This window comes from Saccoglossus kowalevskii, chromosome 13, assembly GCF_978046115.1.
Source record: "Saccoglossus kowalevskii chromosome 13, keSacKowa6.1, whole genome shotgun sequence".
Classification (NCBI taxonomy): domain Eukaryota; kingdom Metazoa; phylum Hemichordata; class Enteropneusta; family Harrimaniidae; genus Saccoglossus; species Saccoglossus kowalevskii.
In genome coordinates this window covers 25,268,238-25,296,144 of record NC_140653.1, presented here as the reverse complement: position 1 = coordinate 25,296,144, position 27,907 = coordinate 25,268,238, and the positions used below count along the sequence as shown (strand labels likewise).

The window sequence follows — 27,907 nt, the reverse complement described above, 5'->3', positions numbered from 1 at the left end:
ACAGTCAAAAGATAACTATCGCGTCGGTCAACAACACTGTAAGCGTCGCGACGCCATACTCGCCTGAAATAAGGTAAGATTCACATTTAATTATTTAATTTAATTTTGTATTAATTGGCATTTAGCTAATGAAGTAAGCGTGGTTGATTAGAAGGACAAATATTTAAATATCTTGACGGTCTGCTCTAATAGTAGCCCGGGTCTAGTATATAGTCATGAAAATGCTTTCACTGTCAATTCATGCAACTAATCGCTCGGTTTCCAAGAAATTCCATGTCATATTTCACCCACATGTGCTTAATGTAACCGATTTTGTTAGACCTGGGCAATGCGTGTGTAGTAACATCGCGCTAAACTGTCACTATTGTCTGCGCTCGGCGATAATAACGAATAATAATTATCAGTGTACCATGTTAGGCTGTGGCGGCGCCATTATTACCAAACGCTTCAGCGTGGTATTAAGATTTTGTTTTCAGGCTTGGGTGGTACCAAGGTGGAAAATGGTTGCACATATGGGGGGTAATTCCTGGAATTGCAATAGAGAGGGTTCAGGCCGAAATACATATATATAGTGTTTCCATGTTTCGTCTGATATTTCTGTGGTATTCTGCTGCTGTAAATAATGCAAGATTTGTTCCGAAATTCAGTGTGTTGTGTGCACTCCAGGGTTATTCGTATTTTTTGCTCAAAACACCCCTATTTTTTAATGGTAGAGTCGAATAGTTTCACTCCCACTGGGAAATCTGCATTGTTACTTGAATGAGAGCTAACTAAACACATTTTCCAGACCGGCGAAAGTGTATGCAACAGCCAATTTTAACAGCCTGTCACGTGATTTTAGTCTGAATGTCAACCTCACAAGAGGCTAATCCATTTACGCAGGTATAACTGGGAATAGAATATGTGAGGGATTGTATCAACAGAGATGTGTATAATGAAAAGTAACATCTATCCTTCTTTTGCATCGCTGAGCATTTTTGTTTTAGTATACTGGTATGAAAATGTTGAATTTGCATGATTTGCAATGTGTTTTTTTACTGAAACTCCCCTATTGATCGAATCCCGGGTTTGAAAGAGAACGGCACACCACGTGATTCGTCTGAATACAATGGTGAAGGCACGCAAGCATGACTGACGTTGTCAGCAGTAGTCGCTGAGCTTCACGCTACAACTTCACTTGTGATGTTGCTTGTTAGCCGTGGATTGAATTAATCTTGATTACCGGTTAAAATGTTGCTTATTTGGCGTTGGTGATCTTTATTTGGAACTGGGTAACGTCGCCAGCAGAAACCTCCTGGGATTTTGATGTTGATGGTTGCGCCTCCATGGCAATCGCTAATTTTACTGCGGGTGGATCTTCCAAGAGTCCTTCGGGGTTTATAAAACTCATTCAACATACATAAAGTTCTCTCAATCGTAGTAGTCCATGTGATGTACACCTAATATGCCAAACATGTTACTGAACGATTTTGCCAATGAAAACAAGCCGGTTGGCGATCCACTCCACTAAAAAAAACTAGCAATATGTTTTCGGCTGTTGCCATGGTAGGACATGAACGTGAAGCTAACGTCGGTTTATAACTAAAACTGGGCACCGTATACAAAGTTCGCAAAAAAACATTCAATCCTTAGAAGTCATTTTATTTTATTGCTAGAACATATGCTGTTGTTAGGGATTGGTCAGTTACTTCGGCCTGGGGGTGGATCAGTAGGGGGGTTACCCTGTTTTTGATTTTGCGAATGGGGGGGGGGGGGGTCACCCTGTTTTCCACAATTCACACACGCGCTTATGTATATATTTTTTTAAATTTTATTTCAGAACAATAGATTAAAAAGTTAATCGTACAAATGTGTTCTTAATAATAACTATTACCCATATTGCCTATAAATTTGTTGATGCAAAAAACGTTATAGGCTAAATATTTTGGGGTTGAAGTTGACAAATAACTAACAGATTATGCAATGCGGCAGAGCCCCATGCAATTATACAGTTAAGTTTTGAACACATCCCAAGTCCACGTGATATCAGATTATTTTATTTAAAGTCTGAAGTCACCATTGTATAAGATATTTACTGGATTTATCCAATTGTAGCTGGAGACGGAAAAACACAGCAATTAGTACAAAGAGCAGTGACAGTTTTTGTTCAGCAAATCAAAAAAGTTAAATGGATTCATGTATATAAATAAATAGTTTTTTTGTTTTTTTTAACTTTTAATTATGCATATTTTGCTCTGTAAAATACCAAAATCCAACACAAATTTATACAAAAATCAAAGTGTCCTTTGTTTTCATAAGCACAGACTGTGCTTCAGGTGTAAAGCTTTCCTGGTCTATAAGATATGAAAGATATATTAAATCCAAATTAGTTTTCGAACCGCCTAGATTCAAATCCTCTTTTCCTATCTTATAAGGGCGTTTATCAAGTGAGTACTCCACAGCTTTGTTTTTATTTACTATCTTTAGCAGCATAGATTTCCCTACTTCCTGCAGCTTTTTCTGTAGTCGTTTTTTGGCTTTATGCTTCCCCCTCCCCTCCTAAGGTGACTGGTCTATTAAATGCAAACACTAAAAATTACGGCAAACCACGATATTTTCAATGCACATCATACATTTTGTAATCATGTCAGAGCCAAAACTGTTAATGTTTCTTTGTTTTTCGGGGGGGGGGGGTCAGCATGTTTTAAAATATAATGTTAGGGGTCGCCCACTTTTTTGTTGTTGATAGGGGTGGGTCAACTGAGATTTACAGCTGACAAAATGGAATCTGCCGACCCCCAGGCCAGAGTAACTGAACAATCCCTTAAATTTATTATTTCCAACCGATAGTATTTTCTAGATTGCAGGCAGCATTTACAGTTCATTCAAAGTTCAAAGTTGCGTCGGGATTACAATGTCGGCGTCGGTGATCTCTTACCGGTGTGCAACGTAGCCAAAATAAAAGGCATGAATACAAGACTAGTGGGAGGTAATAAATTTGGGGTCGAAAGTATTCAAAAAACAATTTTTGGCTGTTGCCATGGTAGCTGTGGACCAGGATTGTTTTGCCAATTAGTGACGGTACGACCTGCCTGTCAATTATAAACAAAATTAGCCAAGCCAAAAAAAATCTCAGTAAATTGTTGCCCACACTCAAGCGGATTAGAATGAGCTACGTCCATGCTTTTTAATCATAGAAATGTAGGGTGTGATACATTTGACGTGAAGGTATTAAAACATTCAGTTGTTGGCTGTTTCCATGGAAACGGTTGTCAGAATTTGTTTTCAGATTTTACCAATAGTAACTTTGTGCCCACACTCAAGCTGAGCAAAATGAGCTATGTCTGAGGTGTTGCATCCAAAATTTGTAGGAGATACATTTCCTGATAACTAGGGTGAAGGTGTGACCTACCTGCTAAGTTTGAGCGAAATCGGCCAAGCCAAACAAATCACAGAAGAATTAATACGTGAAAACACTAGAAATCACACACACACACATATACACAAAATTAAAGTGATTTTAAGGGCAATCCAAGTGGAGCGAATCGCCAATACCATGTTCATTTGCATATTGACCGTGAAAATATCAAAAACATCATTGCATGGGTGATATGCAAATTAGTTTTAGTCAAAATAAGTTACTGCTTAGAAGTACCATTACTGTTGTTCAAATTTCATTTCACTCGGCAAATATATTCATGTACCCAAACGTAAAGTATCGTACTTCTAAATAATGTTTATTTCTGCTATGTTTCGAAAAACGCTACTCTTGAACGGACTACTTTATTCGCTCTCAGACCTCATTTGCATATGGGGTGTGGAAGTACAGATTTTGATTTCAGGGACGAATCAAAATAAATTGCAGTATATATGTAATAATGTGGAATACTTCCCTTCACTGTGAACATTTTTCCGCTAAAATAAATTCCAGTGAAAATGCCATTTCCCTCATACTCTATTGAGACTTGACACGGCACAGTGAAAATTTGATTCACACCGTATGCTTGAAAACTTTTCATCGAAAATAAATTAAGTGAAATTCTGTGTGATTTCATGAGAGTTGAAAATGAAAAAAATATATGACACCCAACCCTACCACTCCATACACAATGTAACCACACCTCAAAAACATCCTTTCACCAGTGTATTCTATTTGAATTCAGGAGAAATTTAAATAAACAAATTATATGACAACGAACTTAATTATAATTTCAACCTCTAGTTCAGCACTGATTAAATAAACTACCTCGTCTTTATGCCAACTTGAAGTTATTCAATGCCTACACCAGTGACTTCAAAATCTATGTTTCAATTCCAGGAATTTCACTTGCTATTAATTGTATGGGAGTGCCAATCTTTCATGAATTTCTATTGTCATGTCAATTTCTTGTGATTACTCGGAAAATGAAGCTGTAACCACAGACCACAGTGCTGCAACTAAATCCTGGTATAAGCACCGGTTAGGCAGTCTTGAACTATGCATGTGAAGCCAGCTGAGAGGTATATCCAATCCTATAGATTTCTCATTGTTTGGTAACTATTTGCTGCAAATGCAACAAAAATCAATATAAAAAAAAATATTACCCACACAGCATTCTACAGGTTACTTGTTGTGGGACAGTAATTCATTTCTACGCCCGAACAAGAAGAACATTTTGGCATGTACTACCTGTGCAAGTCTAGAGCCATCGAAATGTTTTCTCGTGCTTGCTAGCACCGGTAATAACTATACTGGCACACATATATAAATACTTGTTTGTTATTGTTAAACTTATGTAAATGCGCTGGAATACATAATTCATCGTGGGTAGGTGGCAGCTGGTAGGTGGTTGTTACGACCCTGCTCACTCACTCCGACTGGTGCACGCATAGAGCTTAAAGAGCTCAGGGGCAGGCAATAAATATACGCAGTAAAATACTGGCACTCGGCAATTTCACTGACCCTCTTTCTGATTAAGTCTTGGTACTAATCCTATTCGTAAACGTGTACTAATGACGTTTAGTTCAACCATATACTATTTAAATTAGTTCCATGTTCAGCCCAGTGTTTCTGCGAACTCAGTGGTTTGATTTTATACAACTGACGTTGTTTTACCAATAATTTGAAATAAGCCGTAACATTATTTATGAGACAACGCAGTACTTGTTTTTAATTGTATAATGATGTTTATTTAATTGCATCATGGTATTTTGATCAAAAACAGAACATACGTTATTCATTGGCAGCCCTTCAAGCCTAGACCTTGTTGAAAATTTTGCCTGGTTTATCTCAGTAAATACATGGATATACACCCCTGCGTAACATGGGGAAGTAGGCCGGGATTTGTTCTCTTTTTTACTTTGAATATAATCGATTGCCAATTACATAATATGTTGTCCCGTCGTATGCACGGTTTAGTTTCCACTAGTGAACTCGGAGAAAGCTACAAACGTACTAGTATGCAATATGTAAACAGCCCGCCCGCTCCGTCACCTGAAGATCTTCACTTTTTGGCGTAAATGGGAATAATACTTACGCTCCTTTATTTTTCCGCCAGAAATATGTGTTATATTCTATATGACACACACTTGTTAGCATTACAATTGCATTTGTCAATGACCAGACAACAAAGGAAGATAGAACTTTCCATGAGACAAGTGAGGTCATTGACTGACCGTTTCGCTTATGACTCAGATTTAATACTCTAATCTAATTTCATCGTACTAATGTTACGACCTGCGCCGTTGGGTTTTTCCTGTAATTGTTATAAAATTTGTCAATTTGTGTTGTTGTTTTTTTCCGAAAACAATATTTTTATTGCATTTTTCTAAAACACGAGACACTGTTGAAACTTGTATATACCTAACCACACTAAGACCCTCCACTAAGTTACAGCCCACTTGAAGCGGTCAAGGACGATTGAAAACAATTGTACATATGCAATTGCTTATGTCGTTTTTCATCCGTTTTTACGACATTTCTCAGTGGGCGCTTTTTATATAATTCTGATTTTCGGCCAGTCACAAATAATGTAACATAATACTTTGCATTTTGAGCCAGGCAAACACTGGACATTTAGTTGATTCTAACATGGAGGTAAAAATGATTCTAAGAACTTTTCAGCTTATAGCGTCTTTCGAACGGAGTTCAACAATATATATAGTAAATCGTGTGTTGATCAAAACTATAGAACTGTACAGAACTTACATCCCCAAACATGGTAGACTTATTTAAACAATATAAAAACGCACTGCTTAATCTGAACGCATTTTTCGTCCGATTTTGAATTAGTAATTTTGTCAGAACCTTCTAGTTGTGCATATACTAAACACCATTAAACGATCTATTACGTTGTATCATAATTCATGCGTATGACCCGAATCTGTACATATAAAATCAGGTCATCTAACTGGTGAATAGCAAAACGTTCCCCAAGTTGCCTAGCAACATATGTATGTACAAGTGTTGTCCAGGCTGTTTTAACAACGTTACGCCGTAAGTCGACGAGAGTGTCAAATATTGAGTTGCCTTAACGCTGTATAAGGTGGATAATTTTGAGCAGGTTTCTATATTGCACCTAGATAAACACATTATGGTATGCCTGCACCAATCATAGAAGTATTCGTATGATGAAGCACATGGCAATTACAAAATCGCGTTTTCATAGTGTTAAGGCGGCAATGGCTGTGAATTTTGATTTTTTTAATATATCCACATTACCATGACCAAATCTGTTTTTGATACATGGACGAAGTGAGCCTACACACGGCTAAATCATTTTAACATGTGATATGAAAACCATGGCCGGGTTGAGCAGTCGATCACGTGATGTCGATCACGTGATGTCGATCGTTGGCCACAGACTATTATGGAAAATGACATAAAATCAGTAGTGACAGACCATCAAAAATACAGACCCTGATGTGCGGCACATAACATTACTTTGGGCCAGAGAGACGCTCTGGGTCTCAAAGTTAGCCACAATAACTATCCATAGCACATGCTACACCACAACTGCCAATTATGATAGTCTTCACGAATGCTGACACGAGTGACCTTGACCAACTTACCTAACTCTGAATATGATATCCCCCGAATAACCGGGAAGTTCGTGTATTTAAATCCTGGCAATGAAGCATTCTGATTGGCGGAAAAGTTCTAGATATGTTTTAATTGCTCCAATACCAAAACGTGATACCCCCCACTTCACTAAAAGGACGAGGAAAAAAAACACCTCCGCCAATATACTGATTCTCTATTTTCATGACTTTGAAATTATGCATACACCACATTTATTTATGAACAATATTTAATTAAACAATTATTATTGTACAAGTGGGTATGTCCGTTTATGTTTGCCGTTACCCATATCTCTCGCCATGTGTACTACCATACTGCACTACCTTATTCAACATTAGGGCGGATATGTCTGCAGTTGTATAGTTTTCCTGTGGTGCATATGCTTAAATTAAAAAACTGTATACAGACCTTTTACAAATCGTATGGGTTTTATGGCGTTTGTTTGTTTGTTACATATAATTTTTACATAATCTAGTAACATACTGTAGAAGGATTAATTATTCACCGTGTTTTAGTTTTGCTTATTTCGCTGACTGGAAAATGCGCTAAATTAAAACCCAGTGAATATGTAAAATTTAGCATAGAACACACTATCTAAATGATAAATCCGTGAATTTGAAACCCACTGAATATGCCAGAAATGGTAAATCATTGAAATTTTAACCCAGTGAAAATTAGTCATTTTACAGTATTTAATGTTATTTTAATTATTGCCACATGCCGACATTGTAAAAAAACACTACCTGCAAGTGAACTTGAAGGTAACATTAAACTAGATTTATATATACATTTATACATGAACACTAATAATTAAAGTAAAACAATGGTGAAAATGGCTTTCTCATCAACATCGTCATAGTTGTACACTGTGATTTGATACCGTGACCACTTTGGGTCACTAGTTCAGACATCCCTAAACCCACGTGATTTATCAAATCTCGCGTGATCGTGCAATATTCGATACTGACTGTTTGGAGGTCAACTAGTAAATGCACCAGTGAATAGCCTGGAATGCGGCTATTCAGAGTGCCCTTCCCAGTGCACTCACTTTTCAATTTCTCACGATTACAGACGGTATCTATTGTACTACTGTTGACATAAATATAACAATATTAAACGCAGTTCATTTGAATAACTGCCATATGTTGAAACCGAAGCGTGTTTGCAATTCGTTTTATTTAACATGATGTCTAAATATTTTCTTTATCATAAGGTACTTATCTGAAAAGCCAAGAGTTAATTTTCGGAGATGGATGGGTTAGACACGTAAGTACAAATTGTAGAGACTTGTTTCTAAGAAGTACCTTGCACTAGATAACAGTGAATGGGTGTAGATGTAGTTTGGTACTGTTCAGTTATATTTAAGCGTGTACTTCGAGTCCCCGGTATGTGTATTCTGTTAGATGTTTATAGGGGCTGTACGGCAACATAGACTTATAAACATAAATTGATCATGATTTTTGCTGAAAGTGCCAAAACACTACGATCGCAAAGACTGTGGTAAAATGGGTCGTGGTCACAAGGAATATAACAGGAAAATATTATTTCAAATGTATATACGCTTGTTTTCTTGCTATTTTCCGATTGGTCTACCATGAAATGAACAGTGACGATGCACTACTGCTTCACCAACATGACGCGATATGAGTATTAAATGTCATTCAACAGCCGTTTTTTTTTTTCCGGATAAAATTAATACGGTCATTGTAGTTGAAACAAGAAACGTATAATCATTGGCTACGTGTCATATATGTGTGTCTTTCTAGATCCATCCCAGTCCCTGACGCCAAGTGTCAGCGTGCTCTCACGAAATTTGACATCGCTCTGAATGTAGTGTCCGTAAGTGCAAGTTTTTATAATGGTACTGACAAACACCCCTTTGATGCTTTGACAAAAACACACACAAGCTTCGTTCATGTTCCCCAAACGATTCTCTGCCAAGTCCCTGGTTTTCACCCGAGATAGCATTAAATCACTCTTTATTTCTTGTCACTCCTTAACCAATTACAATCAGTATAAGGGACTCCAAGGCCTTGCCTTCAAACAAACAACCAATCACATGAAAGTTTTACACATCATAATCAATTAATTACTCGTCAAACTATCTAGAAAAAACACTACTATATATTGTCAACACTAACTAATATTGATGGGGTAATAGTCTTGCACTAACATTCCACAAAGATACCGCCTTAGTTAGAATCGCAAACAAAATTGGTTTAGGATTACAGCTACTGTATTGTATCTTAAAAACTGCAGAGTCATAAGATGTTTTTGGTTGCTTTCGACCAGCTCGCCATCTGGTCTTGTCATTAACCTTTATCAGTATATGTCATGGCAACCACTGTCAAACTGACTGAAATATAAATCATGATAGAACGTTGACCTGAAGCCTTTATATCCGCCTAAATTCAAATATTCATTTAGCGGTTTTGAAAAAATACATTATAGGACATAAAATATCGAACAGCTCTATCCCAATCTATATTAGACGATTTGTGTACCTTCACCAATCAGCCGAGTTGCAATCTTGCCATGGCAACCGCAATAGTGAGAATTTATCTTTGATTTACAGATTATACTTATGGTGGCTCTCAGTTTCTTACAAAAACGAAAGTTCCTCAAGATGGATATTTGTCATGGACGCCCAGGAGTTATTTAGTAAGTACACTACTGTGATAATTTACGTGCACTCACAAGCCAGAAACATCGCGTGCGATCGACAGGTATATCTCATACTGGGCGTCATTCTCTTAACTAGTGACACCAAGAATGATAGTTTGGATGAATGTACACTTATTTTCACCACTAATTAGGCAACTGACTACGGCAATCGATCCATCAAATCATCATCGACGGACATGTTAAAGGGCGGCAGTCGTCGCGCCGCGTCCTGTTCGATATGAGACTCATAGCGACGTATACAACGCGTGTAAAATACATTGTTTATTTACATGAAATTCGAACACGCGCTGCGCGACGACCACCGCGCTTTAACTATTTTGTCACAGTTTTAATTACCATAGCCAATACATGACGACATTTTACAGTTGAACGTCCAACTTTAATTGTCTCCATAAATGTTGTAATGGTGCAAATGCCTATGTTGAACTATAACGCTACGTGTTGATGATCATTTCAGCCCTGTCAACTTGTTGGACGACCGTACATGCAGGTTTACATATGCAGCAGCCTTTGGTCTTGCATCGGCATCAATATTTAAATACCTCGTTGGCGAAGGAGATCCGTTTGGTGTCAAAGATGTGCCTTCCTACTTAAAAGGTATTTCTATGAAATGTGTTAGGTCGTATATTTCGTACTTGTGCAATAGTATAACAATACTGCGCCAACACAGATGTGGGTATGCATTTTAGCATCAGCTGTTGTAAAATAATTTCAAGGCTTTCTGTCTGCTAACTTCCAACAATGTCGCTGGGAGGGATGGTAGAAATCGACCTCTGACACCACCTTTTTCCATAAATTACAGCAAACAATGCGAAAGTAAATGCCCCTTTTCCTCCCAAAGGCTACGTACATCGCCATTGTTTTAAATAAAAACGCCCTCACGCGGTTATGGCTGACAATTTAAGTGTATCACCGTGACGTCTTAATCCATGACAACATAGGGGGTATTCACTGAAAAACCCGTTGCCAGCAAACTATGTGGAAACCATTGAATTTATTCCCGGGTCCTGTGCAAAGCTGTGTTCCAGAGAGATGCCGACTGCAAATAATATGCGTGCGCAAACAACAATCTTTTCACTTTGTGTCATAAACTTTAAAAAAGGTCTTGTATGGGGTCAAACATTAGTACAGTTTTCGTATTCGACTCTGTCGGGTTCGTTAATTAATTTTCAGTAAAATCTCTAAAATCTACCGGCGCCATTTCTAACCATTTCAACCATTCCTGACGCCTAAACGTCGTTTCGACAATGAGCTGTTATGATGGTAGTACAATTAAAAACAATATTCTTCAAAGCTCAGTTTAACTTTCGAAAACAACGCTTATTTTATTTAATAAAATTATGCCGTTTTCCCATCAAAATTTAAGCCAAGAGATCGTACTAGAACATCGGTAAATCTCTTTCCTGTTGCGTTTGTCATGAAGTCGCCGAACTAACATATTTAAATGAGCTATGGTAATTTGAACAAGTTGACATAATCCAACATTTCGATTGGTCAATTAGCGATTTGACCTACTAGTATCAGGTAGAAGAACACAGTTTCAGGTCATCTTCGAGTTGTGTGTGGAAACACATGTCGGATATCGTATCGCATCGGGCGTTTACAAGCGACCAGAATCATTCGCTTACAATGAAAATAAATTGAATTTTATTTGCATTTCATAACAATTCGATAAATTTATTTTTTGTACGTTATTATAATCACTACTGAGTAATAATCAATAAATGCAACACATCGAAAACAGTTATTCACTTGTGAAACGTACCATGAGCGGATTGTGCTACCGTGATCATTTGCTACAAAGCAATGCATTTGTGTTTGTTTTTATTTGAAACTTTTTTAGAATATACTTCACGTTACCAACGAAATAAAAAAAAATGTATATGCCGAGTATAGTTTTGTCATCTGGTGAATTTCTTTATGATCGACTGATATTTCAAAATTTCATGACACCTATTTAAGAACCAAATTAAGGTAGCGAGAAGGGAAATTTTCACTTTTTTCTTGTTACTTGATACATCATCCTAGGTTTTCAAAAACTGCGAAATATATTGCTCAAATTAGTGTTTTAAAACGCTAGCAGAAAAGACTACAACTGCCGTTTCGTGGATATTTGTATAATATTTATCTTTGGGACCGTTTAAATGATAACATCTTATCTGTATACTCTGTTGTGGACGATTCTGATATAACGGGTGATAAGCTTCCAGTTGCAAACAATGTGTGTTTATCTAACGTCCATTGTCAGTCGAGACTTCGTCGAAGAAACATGGTCATACAGTACTCATTTCGCATAACCTTCCGCATTTACATCGACCGCTTATCGCTTAATTTCCGACCGCGCGGTCTTGCCGACCGGAAACCGACCGCATTTTAATCACGTGTTTTTCGCTCGCTCGCTCATTAAAAACACCAACCACTCGCCCAAACACTGATCACTGGCACATGAGTGGTCCATGGAACTATGTGGTTATAGTTCCATGAGTGGTCGAAATGGTGGTTTTGATAGTAAAGTGTGAACATGCAACTAGTATTAACTATTATTAAATTCTGAACGACACTTCAAATCTAATAGTTGTATGACACTTGTATCGTGAAAGCAACTGAACTGCGACCTCTTGTTACGTGTTTTGGGTACTTGTTCTAGATGTAATATTTTATTTTATTTTAGTTACGTGAAACAACAAAGGTAACTCCTTTTAACAGAGCAGAGAAACGAGGAAATGTTAATGATTAATTCCCAAAATAACGTTACCAAATCCACGTCGGTCAACAGGTGGTCTAGTAAAATTTGACATTCAATTTTCAAAATTAAGTCACGATAACTGAATAACTTCGGTCTATACGTACCGTAAAAGTGTTCCCACAAAACATATGTTCGACTAAAACGGCCACATGCCCTGAAAAAATCGAACAGAGCTTGACATGTATGAATAATTTATTGGGCTTAAAAAAATCGTGTCAAATTTAGTTATGGCCATAATAAATATGTGGTGGCCAGTCGATGACCAATTCGAAACTCAGGATTCACACGGAAGTCCCTCAGGGCTGAAAATCATCGACCCTACTCTGGTTTACTTTATTTTACAACTTGCAGAGAAAACTGATTCGCCGTGGATTCTAATGTATCTCAGCCTAGTATTTTCTTTTTGAACTGATGTCAAATCCCACCCGTTTGTCAAAATATACCGATGCGAATAATTTTGAAGCTTGTCACAGCACAAAAAACTATGTGAATCGACGCCAGATATAAGATGGTACGACGACCCTTCAATTAGCGTCAAATATGCTTTGTTACAACATTGGCTGAAAGCCACATTATCGGAGCACGACCTGGGTCACAGAACCATATTTGTCCGTTCAATATCTGTTTGTTCAATCTTTTTTAACGCGGAAGTTGCCAACAAATGTTGAAAAACTCGTGAATTTCATGGATTCGTATAAAATAAAGCTAGCGATTGCTAAGAATGGTTGTTAATATTTACCCCTATGCTCTTCGAATTTTTATTTTTTTTATTTCAAGGTAAGTAATGGCTAGTTGAAGTTGCATCGACTCTAGCTCTGATGTAGTTTTGCGATGTAAAATAAAATATATATTATAATAATAATACTTGTTTAATAATTTGGGGTTTCAGCCCACAAATTAGGGACATGATCTCCATGAATTACGGTCAAAGTTTGTCCTGTCTCGACTGATTGTGTTGATCGACGCCCGTCCTAAACTCAGTATGGAGAAACAAACGGGGATCGATATTCCAAACAAATTATTGGGACACGGTCGACAGTCTTTCCAAACAATTGAAATTATCAACGAAAGACGATATTTTTCTAGATATTTACAAACATACTGTCATGACAAACATATGCAAAATTAACAAATACACAAAGAGGTGTAATATTAGGTTTTATTTTAGGCTTAGAAATATTTTTTTTCACTCAGCCCATGCATGGAACTGCCATATTTAGCTTCATGGTCCTTCAGCTTGTCTTCGCCTCGGGGAAAACAACAACAATTATACAAAACACATTGCGAAGACTCGAAAATCAGGAAAGAAAACTCAGACAACCATGTCGTACTTGTGTTGAAATACATTTTGTATTTTACGTCAGAATATTTTTTAAATAAAATATTCACTCCAAGCGAAATCGAGGTCAAAGGGTCAGATTGCGTGCATATAATTATTGTCTGGTCGAATTCAACAAGCGGTCGCAAAAGCGAGAGAAAAAGGTGATTGGAAAGCGGGCGGGAGGTTGTGCGAGTACTGTAACTTTGCGCAACTTTCTTTAAAATCGTTTTATTTTCCAAGTCAATATTCTATTTTACTAATACCATTTTTCTAACGCAATAGCGTAGAAAAGAAAGAAAGCGTTGACAGACGAGGCAAAGAAAAATCTGCCATTCAGTGTCGCACTCTGACACAGCAATTTTTTTTCAAACATCGGCAATTTTGTTTCACCATGAAAACCGTTTTATTAGATCAGAGACACTTGAAGGATTAGCTTGTCTGTAAACTGTCAGCGTGTACAGTGGGACAGTAATGTTTGTCAGAGAATTATCCCTCGTTTTTCGTTTGCGTAACAATGGAAACCCGAACGTTCTTGGAGTACGGACTAAAATGCCAGCAGTTTTCTTCATTTTTCACGCTCGTGCTTGAAATTATTCATTACCTGACACTTTTTATGAGTTCTATGATATTAGTGGTTAATATGTTTGGCAATTTTTAGTGTATATTTATGATAATGCAACAAATCTACAGTGTTTTATAATCCAAAACTTGGATGAAGTTTTCATTGGGTACGACTCATTGAGACCGCCGCCAAATCAAGTGCATTTGGACTTCGTTTGGACTAGGACATTCAAACTCGCAGTTATCGTTCTAAAGTTAATGACGGTGCGAAATATGTCTGGTTTTTTTAAGAAAATAGTTTGTCTCAGAATAACAGTCTGTTAAAGGTGTCAAGTATGGAATAATTATGGGACAACAAACAAACCTGCGTAGAAATCGGATTAATAGGTCTTTTGATGATCGGAAACGCATTTCAATGGACTTGGTTATAGACTTTACGGTGTTCAGGCTCGAATGCGTAGTTTCCTAACCCGAATTCCAGAAAACTCATGGTTTTTGTGTCTAGAAACACGTGTTTCCCCCCGAAGACTGTAACACACTGCAGTGCAGAAACACACTTTTCAATCAAACCTTAGATAATCAGACAATAACACATCACAGTGTCTATGAAAGTACCCGGATGTTACATATATGTGTGGGTTGTTTATTAACTCAAATAATTACTTCCATTGATATTTGCCATCGACGCATATATAAGGATGACAAATTTCACCACTCATAATTTAAATCAGTGTGTTTATTAGTAAGTAAAAAAAAAACAATTAAGTAGCGCCTTGACCTACTCTTCAATATTGAAAGTTACTATTGTTTGTTTGTTTGTTTTTCAGCGCTATGGCTAATAGTTGTGGTAACTTTCACCGGAAGTGCTTACTATCCCCTCTTCGTATCTATTACATTGGAATCTGTTGTAACGTACATCATTGGAACGATTTACTCGTGGATATTTCTGATAAGAACGATCCTCGACGTGTTTTTATGCAACAAAGAAAGCGAAACGGTACAGAAATTCTGCAATGGTTTCTTGTGTGAATTGGAAAAAAAATGTACTATTACTCTAAATTTTATAACATTCATTCTCAGTTTTTTGTGTCGGCAAAATTCCCCCCTCAAAATGCAGGAGATAGCGTTTCAGAGGGTCTAGATTTCAAAATTTGTGAGAGGGAGCATGCCCTCAGAAACCCCGAGTAAGGTCGCGCCTTCGGCGCGGGGGATAGTGAGCAGATCTCGCCCCTCCCTGCAATATTTCGTGCCTTCGCCTCTGTATAGTCATCATTTTCCTTCAGAATATCGAGACAAAAATAGTCAAATTAACTAAAATTTACTCAAATTGTGTCTGTTGGCTTCAAAATTAGTGTTCGTTTCTAGAAATATTGAAGAATATAAAAAAAAAAGTGCAGACAAATTTGGGCGATAAAGTCTACTGGTGAAAATATTAAATATTGAATATATTTACATAATACTAGTACATGTATATGAAAGCTAAGCGTCATACGCCGAAAACAATTTTTGAGCCTAATTTCGTCTATTTTTGTGTTTTACAACTCAGATATACTTTATATTTTTTTTTTACTAAATTATGTGTGTTTCATAGTCAGGAGTAATGACTGCAGCACAACTGCCTGTCCTCACGTGTGCACTGTATTTGTCCATACGATTCCCAATTGTTCTGGTCAAATATATTTTGCAATACAGACATACCAGAGACATGGAAATTGACGTGAGTAGTGTTTTACACTTCAGCTAACAATCTTTTTCTATCTCGATATAGTCTTATTTGAATAAAGATTCGTAGAAATTTTCTTCTATGATGATACCAGTCGGTTTGACATATTAGATGTTTTTGATAACAGGGACAGTGTTTTAATTAATATGTTCTGCTTCTTACTTTAATATTTTTTTTTTAAAAAATAGTTGATCGAGGAGATAGCTCTTGACATTGTTGACTCTTCTGTCTCCCTTAGTGTGCAAATTTAGGTACACTTGTAAGTGTTAATGGTAAACATTGTGCATATTACCTTGTGTCAAAACGAACTAAAAACAGACATCCGCGGACATTACCAAAGGGTACTGTATGAATCTTGTCCGGCGAGTATGTGATACATTCACTCAGGTTACGGATCGATCCCATGTTGGCGTTACTTCACTCGTAATTTACAAATCATGATTTCGACGCAAACATTTCGCTGCAACTAATCGCCCCATGTGATATTTAGAAAAGTAATAAACAAACCTTTATGAAAAATATCAAAAACATTCGATCTAATTAAGCATTCTACAGCATGATTGTATATTATCACGTGACTATACTATAAGGTTTAAGTGAAATCATGCTACAATTATGAGGCATGGCGATCAGTGTAGGCGTTTGTATCTGTATTTATTATGTGTCATTCAGTTCAAGGAAAAAATGGCATCGAATTATCAAGCCCAACACGTAAAGAGATTACTCTATGGACCACAAGTTAATAAAACAACTACCAAGGAGAGGGACACGTAAGTTTTTTCTTTCTTTCTTTCTTTCTTTCTTTCTTTCTTTCTTTCTTTCTTTCTTTCTTTCTTTCTTTCTTTCTTTCTTTCTTTCTTTCTTTCTTTCTTTCTTTCTCATTTATTTATTTATTTATTTATTTATTCTTATTTATTTATTTATTTATTTATTTATTTATTTATTTATTTATTTATTTATTTATTTATTTATTTATTTATTTATTTATTTATTTATTTATTTATTTATTTATTTATTTATTTATTTATTTATTTATTTATTTATTTATTTATTTATTTATTTATACAGGAACGATATACAGTTGACTGAAACATTCATTGAACGCGGAAAGCGGGTTGCTAAGCGACTTTACATCCCAATACCAGGTATAATATGCCCTTTACATAAATATGGCTATAAAGTTTTCTATGGTAAATATGTTATTGTTACTAGTGTCGCTGAATTCGTAAAAAATGGCTACACTGACTACACCATAATAGTTTACTAGTACTATGCGTATGAATGCAGCAAAAACAGGTCTCCCCGAGGAGATTTTTTTACGGTTTTATCTGAAAAACTTAAGGCCACTAACTGTACTGAGGGCGCCAGACTTATGAAAAGATTCTATAGTGCATTCCATTTTAATCTATGAAAAACTAATGCACTAATGCATGGCGCACTGATTTTTAGTCCCCGTTCGGACGAAGTCCGAAAACGGGGACTTATAATTCGGTCTCCGTCCGTCCGTGCGTCCGTCCGGACTCATATCTCAGAATCCCTTGGACCGATTCCGTTCATTCTTTGTATGTGCCTAGTGCTTTATGTGGGACATATGCACATGCAGTGGTTTAGCGATTCGATTCAAAATGGCCGACTGGCAGCCATCTTGTTTTTTGAAAATGTTTTATTTTGGACATGCTTTGTCAGTTTTCATTCAAACTTGGTACATAGATTATACATGTTAGGATACATGTCCATGATGATTTATTTCACAATTGGATCAAAGATGGTCGACTGGCAGGCATCTTGTTTTTGTTTTTTTATGCGGTATCTTGGACGTGCTCTGTCAGTTTTCATTCAAATGTGGCACATACATGTACTTTATACATGTTAGGATGCATGTCCATGACAATTTGTTTCAAAATCTTGTCAAGGATGGCCGATTGACAGCCATCTGACTTTTTGGCCTTACTACTATATTTCCACAATTTATGTACCATTTTCATTCGTATTTGGCACATACATCATGCATATCAGTGTGTTTCATAATCAGATCAAAGATGGCCGAATAACGGCTGTTTTTATTTTTGGCCATATTACTACTACACGGAACACATGTTTTGATGTAAATAAACAATCTGTTGTATACGCCACTTGAAACTCAAGTTTCAAGGACACGCTCGCGACAAGCCCTCCGCTTTAATATGACGAGCACAAAGAGAACTTAACGGGGACTGTGTCATTTTCAATGACTTGTTTGTCACGGATATTATGGTAGGTCATACTATCATAAGTGATATGCATCAATAGCCAGGCACTCTTATATACTGTCAATTCAGAGGAATACAAAAATGCTAGTTATCCTGTACAGTATTTAATTTATTTGTTGAAATATTTGTTGTGATTTAAATTTGCAGGTTTCAAATATTCAACACGTATGATATCGACTATTGTGGTGTCCATTATCGTTATCTATGAGGTGAGTGGTTCGCATCCCGAGTTATGTGTATTACGTCATGATTTAGCATACATACACACTTGCCCTTTGTCAACTAAACAACGTCATCAAACTTGATCATCTTGTAATGTTGCAGTTCCTAGTACTTGGCATTTGGTTTACCATATTGTTAACTGACGCATTTTTCCCAGATGGCGAAGACTTGAATATCAAAGGTAAATATCACGTTCATATTCCGCATATAAACCTTCCCATGGGTGCGGGATACCATTTCACATTGATATTATTGAATGAGATTACGGCCGCGCTTATCGGAAACATATACTTCAATTGTATTGATAATAACATATTTACCTGTGGTTACGTTACAGCGTGTGCTATATCGTCACTCGTGCTGGCTTTTATAGTGTCCATATGTGTAATGTTACATATGCTTCAGAAATACAGGTAGGTGATGTATTACATTCGTCTTCCGGCTTCCAGTTTTCAAATGAACTGACTGTGGCATTCCATTTGAGGCAAACTGACTTACTCCCTGTGTAATGAGAATCTTCCCATGTCAACAAAACTGGCCAATGTGCAAACTATCTTGCATTTTGAGTAGGGGTCTCTTATGAATGTAACTCAAATATAAAGCTAGTTGTTTTTCGGTTACACATATGATAAATCAACTAATCCCGTAACATACAGAGTGTTTTTTTATGAATAGACACAAAATGTGCATTGTTACCATCTTTCCATCGTATGAATCGCACGGTCCCGTGTCTTCGACCTGTAGGCCTCGACACGATACCGTGCGGGATCGCATAGGCTAATTGCGGCACCAACACCGAAAACTTTCACAATTTTATCATCACAAATATCACGATTCACGAGCGCCGGCATTTTGTTTAAAATAAAACGCCGAAAAGGGATTTGTAACACGCAAACTGATTGGGCAATGATTGCCGCAACTGACTATAGGGGGCGCTGTTAAAATACGCATATTTGATGGTCGTTCTGCCAAGATCTGTTCAGAGGCTTGGCCGAATAAACTTAGACCTTGGCTAGCGAAGATGTCATCTTTCATAAGTCATCGACTCCTGAAAATCATCATAGCACAAGTATTTCTCTTTATATGACATTGTATGACTATCACATCGTTAATAAAGTGTAGAGAAACGTTTTGAAAAATGTTGATTTAGAATTCATACAATAACATAATAATGATAACAGTATACATTAATTCGTGGAGTACCGTCTCACTCCTGCAAATGGTGTGCGGTGAATAAGTCGTGGGATTGCGTCATTGTTTATTTCATTCATCGTGTGCACGTCCTTTACATACATGTTTAAATTACAGAGACAACACACTTGCTGTATGTCGAGGCGATCATTCACTAATACCAAGCGTTGATGGACAAAGCATGTTTTTATTTTCTCCTGCCATGCGAGTGGTAAGTTGCTAAAATTGAACTTCAACATTACTTGAAATTGGTTATGAGATTGTGACGACTTCAATTTAACTTTACGCCGACCTTAGACGACATGACCAACATTAATTGTCACGACCCTCACAATGTTTCATGATTTATATTACTATTTATTCGAGTTTAAGTCATGTGTGGGTAACTCTGGTTTAGTAAAGGGGAAAGGTGTGGTTCAATATATATTAATATTAATATACTAGTATTATATATATATATACCATACCTAGCCCCTTTAATTGAACTAAGCTTCGCAAACATTTCTATGTTAAGTCACAGGATATTCAACTTTTATTTAATTAAACTTGAATTAAAATACAACTCTATATAGAGTCGCATTTTAATTCAACTATATTAAAAGTTATTCGAGTGTGTGTCTTCACAACGTCGGTGTGTGTGTGTGTGTGTGTGTGGGGGGGGGTGATAATGCTATTAATTATTCATTATGCCATGAGTTCCAGCATACCCGTCCGACGTTTTATATCTGTTTTTGTTAATGCTTTTATATACTTTTCAAATACATGTACTTTCTTTATATATTGTTATTGTTTATTCTATTTGTATTATTTTATATCTTAATAGGTATCAGGAAGTCGCTATATTGGTTTTCAAGTGGCATACATGGCGTGGGGTGAGTGTTGATAATTGTTTCGTGCACACCAGCCGTAGAATGGAAACTATGAGGGAACCGGAGTGTGTACTATACTAACCATATCTTTTGTTTGATTTGCGTGTGGTTCGAGGCTACTCTCATTGTTGACGTACACTGGTATTCCCCGCTGTTTTGACTCCCATTTTTACGGTCAAGCCGATTTTGTTTACCCCCATTTCAAGATTTCAGCTGTGGATCACCCACGCCCGAAATTCCCCAGGCTTTATTATTGCCATTCAGCGTTAGATAACCCACCGTACTCCAAAATTACTTCATGATAGATGTATCATAACGATGCCGCTGGAATGTTAACATCATATGATTGCCACTTTTTTATATCATAAATTGATCATGAGTAATTTCAACATTGCAAAAGTGTCGTTGTAGTACAATTAATGACATTGAACTTGGTATGTGTTTGCACGGTAATCCGTCATGTTGCCGCACGTGATGACAGTAATTTGCAAATAATGTCATTGGAGAATACTAATACATGTTGCAGATTTGAAAAAAAAAATGTTATCATTTATATTTTGCAGGATTTATCATCCAATCTGTCTTGCTTTTTGTTTTCATTTGGATATTTGTTTTCTTTTTATCTGAGTCGCAAGGGAGGGAATATCTGGTACAAGGCTTGGGATACATTGGGTATGTCGATACAATAATTACTAGACACTGAATGATCGAAAAGCAGACAGTTCATTTTCGCCACTGGAGTGGGATATATTTAAGTGTTTATGCATCGTACTGTTCGTTGTTACTACTGAGAGTAGTTGTGTTGTCTTTACAGTAACATAGTTACCACATGTATGCATTCGTATCACAGTAGCAACATACAGTTGATTAACGCTTGATATCGATATATATATATATATATATAACTTCAGGTAATACATTGTTTTCTTTTTATAGACCTCTTGTAGTAGTCGGTATTTTAGTGACTGTTATTCAATATGTCATGGCAAGGTTTGTTTTTCTTCAAGACAAAGGACAGAGTTTTGCATTGGACAACAGGTAAACTACTATCTACTCGAATATATTCAATATTTGGAATTTTTTTCCCCAAATTACAACTATTACATGAATACAATTATGTTTTAATTAGCTTTACATTTTGTGTTAACGCATCAGTAATTCTGTCACATTTCGGAGTGATTATGTAAATTAGCTAACTTTATTAAAGTAATGAGACACAGGGGTTGTAGGTCCAGTCTGTCTATTCCGTCCCAGGAACGCACTATTGTGCTGAAAAGTCGAAAACAAAATCCATGGGTTCATTTTTATATTTAGTTTCTTAGTCTAAATGCCGGAACTGAAATGAACGGACTATAATAAGTTAAACCTATTCAACAAGCACATTTTATTTTATTTATTTTTTTTTTAATTACGTTAATTTGTTCAGTGCCAAAACCTGTTCAAAATAATACTCATTGTTTGGATCTGAGTGAAGTTTATGCAAATATAGGTAGTAGCGAATGCCAGCAAGGTAGTGTAAATGTCGGTGGGGAGTTCTAGCAATTAATAATATATGTTGCTCTAAGTGAAAGTCCCAGCAAGAGCATTTAAATGGCATGGGAGGTGGCGAGCTTCAGCAGTGTACTGGAAATGTCTGTAGAGGTGGCGAATGCAAGCATAGTACTATAAAAGTCACATTCAATATGAATGATATTATTTTCATCTAAAAGATATTCATTTTTTGAGTTTTATTGGTTACTAAACAAACTTATGAATATTCAACTATACTATCCCATAATTCTAGGGTACATGTTACCAGGTTACACCACTTTTTGCTGAAAAGAGTTTCAGTGTGAAAATGAGTGCGACAGACTCCCATCTTTTTTAGTTTTTTTTTATGCTGTTGACAACCCAACCATATAAATATACAGTTCAAGATCCAACAAGTTACTTGTTCTCTAATGTCTTTTTAATCCTTGATAAATACTATGGTGAGATGTGTCTTAATGCACTTTGACCTCATTCATTGTTTTCAAGGCGATTGTTCCACAATTTCACGTACTTCATGTTCTTCTACAATGCGTTTCTTGGGGTGTTCTCCTGTTTAATGAGAATATTGAAAGCGATGATAATCGGCGCCTTCGTGTTGTCACGTATTGACCAGAGTACTCTTCCCAGAAAATATGAGATATTCGACCCAGGTAATGTGACATTTGCAAATATATGTTTGTCTAAATATACTTCAGACACGAATAGCCGTCGAGATCTCGTTGAGAACGAGAGAATCACTAGACTTGGTTTTTACCACACAAATAGTCGGCTGAAATAGTGTTCAGTTCTATTCTGTCGCAATGTCCTCTGGTTTCATAAGTCAGGGGAACAGTGAATTCGATGATCGGAAAAAAAATATTTGAAGGGTAAAAACAAGTTTGGACGGCCGCTAAGGAAACTATATGTGTTATTAAATTTAAACATAGTTGAACTACCTGAACTAAGTGGGCATTTATTTGCATTTATAAATAATTAATTGTGTTTTTGAAAAAAACCACAACAAATTTTCATTATTGACGTCAATAATGTGTTTAGTTTTATTTATTTACAAGTCGCAACACAACCTAGTAAAAACGTAAAAACAGTATTGGTAAAATCAATTACTGAAACAATGCTATTAAAAAGCGGGAAATTGTCCGATTAAAAAAATAAGACGTTCTTTCAGAGAACTCGCCCAGGAACATTAAAAGAAGTTTCCCCTAATATATGGGATGTGTTATGTTATTAATACATTCAAATACAAATATTAGGTCTAGAAAATGTCTACGAGCTTCAAGTTTAGGAATTCAAAAATACTTGCGTAAATCGATGTGCATATTTGACTGTGTGAAAAAGGTATTTGTTATAAATATTTGATTAATATAATTTATATCCGTTAAAGTGTGTCTATTAAGTATTTCGCGACGGTGACCAAACATAAGAGCAGTACTCCAGGTTCTCATGCACATTACAACGACTTTAAAACCACCATATGACCACATTCTTCAATATGGGCTATAATAATACTTGACTCGCAGATACATTGCATTTATTTTGGACAATCAACTTGAAAAATAAATTACATTGTAGTTATCTAGAAGTTGTACCTACCCATAACAATAAGACAATCTCACTTATTGGTTGTAGAGTAAGAAGAGACTAGTTAGAAGTTGAACATTAGGAAATTTAGAAGAGATAAATGATTTTACATAAAACATGAGCACTAACAAAATTTACAGTGAAACAAAAATCAAAACAAAAATCTTTTTAAAAAAAATTTCCACATACTTGATAAAAAAAATGCTGTATCATCATGTCTGGCCCAGAACTAAGTGAAGGAAAAACATAAGTTGCACAATAGTTCAATCAATGTCAATGGTTAAGACATGGCGTTTAACCTTGTAAGATATATACATGTATTTGATTTCATATGTATGTAGCGTTGGAAAGATGACGAGCGGGTTGGGAACAGACTGAACCATGTTTATGCACAGGACAAAGCATTGATTTCAAATATTAGAAACAATGAAAATCCTGTTTAAGTCACTGAAAGTGAAAAACCTGAAAATGTTCTTTTTTAGAGAGAAATGTTTTGTGTCGTGGTTTGTGTGAGGTTTAAGTACATGACCTATGTGTGTCAAAAACACATCTATAAGGTGTCACGCCATTCCACTCCGTAACCAATAGTTTAGAAAACAAAATCTCCAATATTATTCAGGACGTTTTTACGAAATACGAATTACAAAACCGAGTAGATACTAAAGACACATCGGTACCAACAAACATGTAAAAAAAGTTAATATTCACATGACTAGATGGAGTCGAGTAACTTTTTGTAATATGTATGTTATAACAATCCACTTCGCTTTTTGATGATTGTCTTTCCCTTTTTTTCAGGTTTCAAATCATATATTGGGTTTATACAACTAGAGAATGCACATACCCATCCAATTCTGCTTACATTCTGTAACGTGTTACTGAATAGTCGACAAGAGAAATCTATACAACACGGGGAGGCATACGATAATGACATATATGTAGTTACTGAAGGTAAGTTTTTGTAATATATCATTTCCATGGTTTGTAAATACACCATGACAAATGCAGTACTGTAATATACATCGTATACCGCAACCGGCCTTACACTATAGAAACTGCTCCCTCACACCAAGGCAATAATTTCCCGTATCACGCCCGGGCCAGCGCGCTCGGTTTTCATCAATCAAAACAATTACACCTGTAATACGGTACATGATAAAACCTTTATGGATTGGATACGTCTTTTGTTGCCCTCGGTTGTACGGCTCTCGCGCGCCGCACGACCTCGAGCAGCAAAAGCCATATCCAGTCAATAAAGATTATGATTACGTAATAGAGAATCGCCAACACCAGGAAGTTTATTTTTAAAATCGTAACATTTTTGCAGAAATGAACGATGCCACGACATAGTGATTAATCCCTGATCCATTTAAGTGCCGACTATTCAAGTGCAAATATTGCATGAGTATTAGTTGTGTTCGTGTACAGCTCCTTAGCGCGGGCTAAGAGGTCAAAAACGTTCGTCCGTGCTAAGAAAACATGCGTGAACGCTTAGAATGGGATGTGAATCGACGATTATAATTGTGTGTTTTTTTCTGGACGATGAAATAAGCTGGATCGTCAGTCCTATTCCGATCAATTTGCTGTGATGTTGCAAAGTGTATAATATTATATTTGGCGTGTTCTAAGACACTATTGCAGAATACAGTTTGAATAATTGTAACTATTACATATATTGTTCTCCTGTTTAGGTGGGCGGGCCCAACCCAAAGGTGCTCGAACCGAACCTAGAAGTCCGCGAAGCACGCAGTTACGTAATCGTTGGTTGGTTGCTCTAACACTTACCCATAATCCTGGACTCCGCTTGAAACGGAAGAGAGTGATGGGCCGAGATAGATCCGGAGATGTCGTCACAGCTGTTGAAGACGTTATTGTAAGTGGATTCGGGTCAGTGATGTTTTGAACAATAATTGTGCTAAGAATGAATGCGTGACGTTGCGAATATGAAGTATCGAAAATCGCATGTGATGTGGTGCGCCCTCTACCTCTACGAAAAACAAGCCCTTGGCAGAGGAAATATTTAATTGCATTTAATTATTATATCAAACTGTATCAAGAACTGTTCCTGAATGATACTTAATGTTTTATAAATTCATTTTTGTTAGTGAGTTCTAGTAGCAGTTTTTAAACAGAATAATTATATCAGAGGCTGATTTTACTACTAAGCGTTCGTTTACGCTCTTAATGTCAGACCAAAAAACAGGGATACATGTACCACCTACTTGTACTGTGAATCTACGTAACTTCAGTTCTTAATGATGTTTCCAAGTCTTGATTCGTTTAATTGTACTAAGTATTATACCGTGTCTGCTAATTCGAACCTTATACATAGTTACTGAGAATCATACCAACTATCACACACTGTGGTTTTATTTCTCGCGTTGTCAGAAACCACCGTGAGATATATTGTATACTTTAGCATCAAATATATCCGATTCAACTCTGTCATCAACATATTCAATTTATACAAAAAATGTTGGTAGGTAATCCTAATCTCTGCTTGATAATTATATAATATAACAAGTTGTCATTTCATAGTATACAAATAGATGAATGAACGGCCGTTACATGGAACGTGTGGTTACGTTGGTCTATACAGCTATTGCATTGTTGCACATAGCAAATATAATTTTGTTTCTGTTGTTGTTGGTAAAGTGGACACTTGCAAACGATGTTGTTCGCGAAAAAATATTATTCATTTATTTATCAGGAGAATGTAATTACTGTTTTCTACGTAATATTTGTTATTCGTTAAAATAAAGTAACAATAAATACAACAACGCCTTTACCGTCACCTGTTTACGACTGGTTAAATTATTCAGAAATATTTAACATAAAAATGTTTTTAAGGTGAAAGGATTGTCACTGGACTAGAAATATTGCCTACTACGAATAACCTCAATCGGTATAATTGGTACAATTGGTAATATTGTTGTCCTTATACCCAAGAATGAACAATGACCGGTTACTAGTAGCATAGTGGTTGTCGCATCAGACTCATGACCGGTAGACCCGAGTTCAAATCCTGCCTTAGGCTGAATATCAATGGGTCGACCCCTACCCTGGGTGAGTGTGTCACAGACTCAATGGGAAGCCCTATTCCACTAGTGTTCGACCGAGCCTGGTTGATGCCGGGGTAGCGCATTAAAATTGCCATTCGATAGAGAGATGGCCACACAGCCCTGACATGTAGTCACAAACATAAATATGACTTCTGTGGAAAAAAATGCTCTATTTGTCAGCATTTGCACACACACAAAAAAGTCAAGAGAGACAACAGTGGCATTCAATGTTCAAAACTAATTTAAAAAATAATAAAATAAACGTCTCAGATTTTTACTATGATGCTCTTATATATCGGTCAGATATACAAATTGTTGATGAAAATAATCACATTATCTGAAATAATAAACAATATTTGCAATATTTGAAAATACTACAGTAGCTGAACAGTATTTAACTGTAAACTCGTTGTGGTGTGACTTGTGTAATTTGTTATACTGAATAAAATGCACCATTTATTTAAAAATGCAACGTTCCAGTAAGTCGAGATTCCTTGCGTCGGGTGATTTAGAGAAGTCACACATTGTTGCTAGAGAACGAGACTTATTGATAAGGTATGTAATTTTTTCCCGCAGTATCGAACATATCCAAAACAGTTTCATTAACAAATGTTGCAATGTTCCACTTTGCGCTACATACACCGAATATAATATCCCAACTATCCCTGCGAACATTCAGTAATTGTAATATTGATACTATTGTTGTAACTTGCATTAATTTTATTTCACCCCACTTTATTCAGTAAATTTAATAAGATTTCATGTATTTTGTTGTATAATAATAAAGGCATGATACTTAATTATTGTGGTTCCAATTATTTCGATGTCACCATTTACTATTTCAATCAATATTATCTTTATTGTGAGAATATTTTGGTTTAATTTAATTTTCTTCATCGTTCAGAATTGGAACAGGATGTACACATTGAGATGACTTTGCACTTGAAAACAAACAAATCCCGAGGTGATATTCTGCACCATATGATTACATAAATTTACAGATTCCAACTATATTAGGACTCACGTTCACGGAGAAAAAATATTGCATTGCCATTATTGCTTGGCCACCCCTGTCCATTAAGTTAAAGTTAAAGGCCCAAGTAATTCGACCCAGTCGTTAATCTTTGTTTA

At 36.3% G+C, this 27,907-nt stretch overlaps 2 protein-coding genes across 3 annotated transcripts in view; both read left to right on the top strand.

Moving 5' to 3' along the window:
* Positions 1 to 2: 2 nt before the first annotated feature.
* On the top strand, positions 3 to 27,576 carry LOC144347219 (stimulated by retinoic acid gene 6 protein-like). Of its 2 annotated transcripts, none has more exons than XM_085507132.1 (19): positions 3 to 73; positions 8,253 to 8,305; positions 8,806 to 8,878; positions 9,615 to 9,700; positions 10,182 to 10,321; positions 15,180 to 15,349; positions 15,944 to 16,069; positions 16,748 to 16,845; positions 17,144 to 17,220; positions 18,472 to 18,533; positions 18,649 to 18,727; positions 18,884 to 18,959; positions 19,855 to 19,948; positions 20,561 to 20,609; positions 21,242 to 21,278; positions 21,543 to 21,644; positions 22,623 to 22,786; positions 24,513 to 24,665; positions 25,406 to 27,576. In XM_085507132.1, the coding sequence occupies exons 2-19, from the start codon at positions 8,289 to 8,291 to the stop codon at positions 25,615 to 25,617; spliced, it is 1,815 nt and encodes a 604-aa protein (XP_085363258.1). In that variant the 5' UTR covers positions 3 to 73; positions 8,253 to 8,288; the 3' UTR covers positions 25,618 to 27,576. The 2 variants fall into 2 exon arrangements, with proteins under 2 accessions (XP_085363258.1, XP_085363257.1); XM_085507131.1 differs by having other exon boundaries at positions 21,170 to 21,278.
* Positions 27,243 to 27,907, top strand: part of LOC146735102 (receptor for retinol uptake stra6-like) — a 10,652-nt gene continuing 9,987 nt past the window's right edge. The window contains exon 1 of the mRNA XM_085507370.1: positions 27,243 to 27,331. Within this exon, the coding sequence (XP_085363496.1) occupies positions 27,243 to 27,331 (89 nt within the window). The remainder of the gene's footprint in view (positions 27,332 to 27,907) is intronic.

Excerpts from the sequence above, each read along its gene's own strand:
- LOC144347219 (XM_085507131.1), top strand. Across the intron at positions 18,534-18,648 it reads CCATTATCGTTATCTATGAG|TTCCTAGTACTTGGCATTTG; the intron begins GTGAGTGGTTCG and ends GTAATGTTGCAG. Across the intron at positions 22,787-24,512 it reads ATATGAGATATTCGACCCAG|GTTTCAAATCATATATTGGG; the intron begins GTAATGTGACAT and ends CCTTTTTTTCAG.